Genomic DNA, 5000 nt, shown 5'->3' with positions numbered 1-5000 from the left:
GCCATGTGAAAATATGAAATATCTTGTACAGTCCAGGGGCGAAGATGGGATTTTTTCAGAAATGAAAAAATTCCATCCTGAAACATATATAGCAGGACAATTGTAAGAAAAAATACATTTAAGAAATGTAAAAATAATTAAATTAAATACAAAAAAATACAAACACTGAAATAATGATTAAAGCATCTGTCTTGTCCTTTCTTGGCTTAATATAGCAGCCTTTCTTTTGGGCCTTAAGGACGAACTAACAGAATTACTAACATCAGGAGTAGCTGAATTGGTACTTCCTGTGTTTTCTAGTATTGGAATAATATTATTTACATGCAACCTTGATGTCTGGCCTGTTTTTCCCTTCTTAATAACAGCATGGGTAACTTCACCCAAATCATTCTTAAAAACTTCTAGAATTATGCCTAAAGGATAATTATTCCTTTTGGTATGTTCCTCCTTAATTAATACAACATCGCCAACATTTAGTAATTTATGAGTAACGGGACGATACCGCCCCTTCCTATCAACTGCTTGCTGAATCAGAGTACCTAGAAATTCATTATGATAGGTCTCTATTAAAGTCTGCCTAATTTTACACAACTTTACGTAATTCTGAGAAATAGCTTTATTATCAGGGTCAAATTCTGGATCTTCAACTGAAAGAGGTTGAAGATTAGGGATAAGGTTTAGAGAAGTCAATTCATAGCCTCGCACGAGCTGTTCCGGCGTTATTGGTTCGGGCACATTGTCAGTCTCAGCACGAACAGCTTCTTTGAAGGCTATAGGTCGTCGATTAATGAGATGCACAATATTACAGACAAGAAATTCAAAGTCTACATACGTCAATATAAAATTCTTAATTGCTCCAAACATTAATCTTTTGACCATTTTTACACAGACTTCTACTAATGATCCCAATTCACTGCAGCCTTTGAAATATTGCTGAAAGGAGAGGGGTTTTACATTATTTTCCTCAAAATATAATTGCGTCTGAGGGTCACTAATGAAGGAAGTTATGGTATTACCTCCTGCCACCAACTGAGTCCCAAGATCACTAATACAAAGTTGAGGAATCCCGTACTCAAAGCAGTGTAGCTGAAATGCTCTTAAAAATTCTGCAACATTCAAACTCCTGCAAATTTTGAGGTTAACTGCCCTAGACCAAGTACAGGTGATACATAGTAACCAAACCTTACGGGTCTCTTTTCCATCCTTCGTATTGAAGGGTCCTAGATAATCCATAAATATGTTAGAAAAAGGAACCGTAGGAGGATCTGCTCTGAAGTCTCTGTAAAAGTTCTGATTTAACCTTATGTAACGATTATTAAACCTACGACAATGAACACACTGTTTAAGAGCCTTTTTCACAACTGAGAAATGTTTAGGGATGTAATAATGCTTTCTGAGCTCTGTTAATACAGAATAACATCCTGAATGTAATAATTTGAGGTGTGCATCCCAAATGATTAGTTTGGTCAAATGACTGTCTGGGTGCAATAATAAAGGATAATTTCCACTTAAGCCATAATTCCATTTTTTGAATTTACTCTTAACTCTCAGAAGACCCTGTGAATCTAAAAATACATTAAGTTGCGTTATAATAGGAGGAATGTCTTTTCTGGAATTAAGACCATGCTGTAGGTAAGAATATACCTCAGGATAATGCTTCCTTTGTTCATTGTTTAACAAGTAATTTATAGCCTGGGCAAAGTAATTAGCGACTGGTGAGCAAGCAATTTTCGCTTTCAGCTTCCACTGGTGCACCACTAAGAAAATATAGCGAAAAATCAATACAAGTTTCCTGAAATTGGAATAATTATTAATATCAATAAGATTGTTAGCAACTTCAATAACCCGAGCTGTGGAAGGAGTTGCTTGAACCTCAGTGGGCATCTCAAATGCTGGTCTAGTACTTGACAATTCTGGAACTTCATTTATACTTAAATGTGGTCCTGAAAAAAAGCAAGAAGTTTGCAACTGGTTGTTAAGTTCAATACTTTCATCATTGTAGAAATTCTGATCGTAATTTAAATAATAATTACATTCAGACTCTAGAAGTTGATCAGTGGCCTGTTGCAGTGGTTTCTCCATAAGCATACCTCTTTCATTTATTACAGAAAATGAACAGTTTACCTCAAAGTTATTATTAACGTCATCATCGGCAAAAATATCAACTTTAGAGTTCAGCAAAAAGGAACTACTCTGGATATGAATAGAAGAACTATACTCAAATGGGTTACTAACAACCGATGTTTGCACTCTCGTATCAGCTAAATTGTCAATATTCTTAATCATTAAGTCAATGCTACCAGACAGCAAAATACCTGCATGACACTCGGTATACATCGATGAATTTATTCCTCCAAAAACTGTATCTGTACCTGCAATACAATAAGCGAAGTCTGTACCTAAAATGAGCTGAACATTATCAATTTCATGAGAAAATTTATTAAGGAATTGATCAGCTAATTTAACACCTTGTGCCTGAAATTTATCAACTAATCTACCAAGCAGAGGTAATTTCAATGCTACATTAATGTTTGGTACAACCAAGCAATAAATTATAAAGGATTTATCTCCGATCGTAACAGGAACTTCAACAATTTCAGTAAAATACTCTTTGTTACCATTAAACCCGTTAACTGTTAGCTTTACTTTAGAGTTAATGATTTTAAGATTATTCTCCTCCGCCAATTTCTTAGTGACAAACGTGCTCTGCGAACCACTGTCCTTCAGTCCTCTGTAAACAGTTCCCCCAACTTTAAATGAAAAGGTGGGGTAAAATGGAATCACCTTGACAAGTAGGAAGTACGGCAACACCGCTGCTTATTTGAGAAGTTTCCACCTTGGATTTGCAGTTATTAATATTGTTAGAGTCTCTGTCTGGTGACTGACTCCTATCACATAGGTAAGTCATATGCCAGCTGTTACAATTTGAACAGCGTCTTTTGAATTTAAAACGACACTTACCGGAAACATGATTAAACTGGCCGCATTTTACACATCCATTTCTAGATTTTAAAATATGCACTTTATCTGTAGGAGAAAGAAAATTAGGGCACTTATGGATAAAGTGAAATTTATCAGTATTTCCAACTGCAGAACACAAGGAACACTGAGGCGAAGACCTGTCTTTATCATATGTTACTGCTTCCGCAGCCATGCTGATAGTACTCTCTTTAGGAAGAGGGAGTGTTAATGTTTTGACACGTGAACTCTCTTTAGGAAGAGGGAGTGTTAATGTTTTGACACGTGAAGCTTTACATTTCAAGCTTTCAACACCTTTCCCGTCACTTTCGTACCTTTCGCAAGCTGCAAAGAAATGTGAAATAATGTCATTTAAGGAAGGATGAGTTTTTCCTGTAATATTAATAAAATGACGCTGAAAGCGACCATTTAAGCCGTGCCAAGCAAAATATCTGACAAATTCATCCGCTCCAATGTTAAAAGTCTTGACTGCTTCACATACTGATCGGAGGATGGAAATAAATGTGAAGGGGTCATCACCCTCTCTTAGACTTAACTCCGTAATTTTCCTAATTGCATTGTTTTTACAAACCTCCTTAGAAGCAAAGGCGGAAATCAATAATTCTTTGGCATCTACATAACGCTGTTTGTCAGCTTCCAGAGAACATAATAAAGTCTTTGCTCGACCGTCTATCTGTTGCTTCAGCAATAAAAGTAAATCTCTATCAGGATACTGAAATACATTAGTTGTAGCCTCAAACTCTGCTATAAATTTCAATAAATCTTCTCCTTCTTTACTTGTAAACTTAGGAAGAGGAGCTGTTGGCTGTTTCAGTAAACTGCGGGCCACGTCGGGAATATTAGAACCATTATTACCCCTGGAAATCTCAAGTAATGGTAAACAATACTCAATTTTATCTAAATAATCCTGGCAACTTGTTAATTCTGGCTCTAACTCTGCTTCATCAGATACGTCAGGAAATTTCTTCAAGAGGATATGATCATCTAGCTCTGACAGCTTGTTTCTATAATTAACAAGAAGACCTTTAATAGCTAACTTTTCTTCTTGTGTAAGGGCAGAATAGGTGTCAGACCTATTGAATTGTTCGGTGACTTTTCTCCGAATTACTTTTCGTTGTCCAATCAGTACCTGTAAGTTAGCCATTATAACAAACTTATAACAAATGCAAAATAATAAAATGTTAACTTTCTGAAAAGGAAAAATATATTTATTTAAATGAAATGTTAATATCCTGGAAAGGAAAATGTCAAAGTCCTGCAAATAGAAATATGAGACTACTGGGAGCCCCGGTCGTGGTCAATTCTCTACTGGATCATCTGCACCATCATTAAGCACCTTTCATTGTGTTGCCCCACGTTGGGCGCCATAAGCAGAACACCATAAAAATTCTGTGGTTTGTAATAAAGGTTGGAAGGAAAAATGTAATTAAATATGATATTTATTACATAAATAAGCCTTTAAAATAACGTAGTAACGGAGTTACAAACAGTTGGTTGGAGAACAAGGCAATTCACGTAAATCGTAGGGCGTTTCCTTCGTTCTGCTTCGCTCGCTGTCTGTAAAGAAATATTCAAGAAGATTAGTATCTAAAAGTCATGGTCATTTATATAGAAGAATATACCCATCGGAATAATAACCCACTTAAAATTACCTTACAATTGAGCAACTGAGGTTTACATTAGTATCAGGAAGGAAATAAAAGGGCCGATACATCGAAACCGAACACCATCCTGAAATGAACGGTAAACCTAATATAAATTTGCTCGGTCGTAATATGGGAGACAATTCGTCATAAATATAATCATTCGAAACAATGTATTTGACGATTCTCTTACCCAAGTGTTAAGAACGTGAATTTATAAATAAGCTAGAGTTACTAGTCCGAGAGCTAAATCACCTGAAAGGACAAGAGAATACGATATATAAAACATTGACCACAAAAATCTATTACTAATCTTCATAAGGTTAAAAATGACAGACAGGAAAAACTTGAAATAGGCAACACAAGGCAATAAGAGTT

The 5000-nt window shown here is 35.7% G+C and overlaps 1 protein-coding gene across 1 annotated transcript in view; it reads right to left on the bottom strand.

The window, feature by feature from the left end:
* LOC137636627 (uncharacterized) overlaps positions 1-2761 on the bottom strand; it is a 3775-nt gene extending 1014 nt beyond the window's left edge. The window contains exon 1 of the mRNA XM_068369025.1: positions 1-2761. This exon is cut by the window's left edge and continues 372 nt beyond it. Coding sequence (XP_068225126.1) covers positions 178-2337 — 2160 coding nt within the window. The 5' untranslated portion in view covers positions 2338-2761 and the 3' untranslated portion in view covers positions 1-177.
* Between the last annotated feature and the right edge of the window lie 2239 nt (positions 2762-5000).

Source organism: Palaemon carinicauda, unplaced genomic scaffold (genome assembly GCF_036898095.1).
Source record: "Palaemon carinicauda isolate YSFRI2023 unplaced genomic scaffold, ASM3689809v2 scaffold3446, whole genome shotgun sequence".
In the NCBI taxonomy this organism is placed as follows: Eukaryota; Metazoa; Arthropoda; class Malacostraca; order Decapoda; family Palaemonidae; genus Palaemon; species Palaemon carinicauda.
The sequence above is the reverse complement of the archived record's forward strand: the minus strand, read 5'-3'. Positions and strand labels throughout refer to the sequence as shown.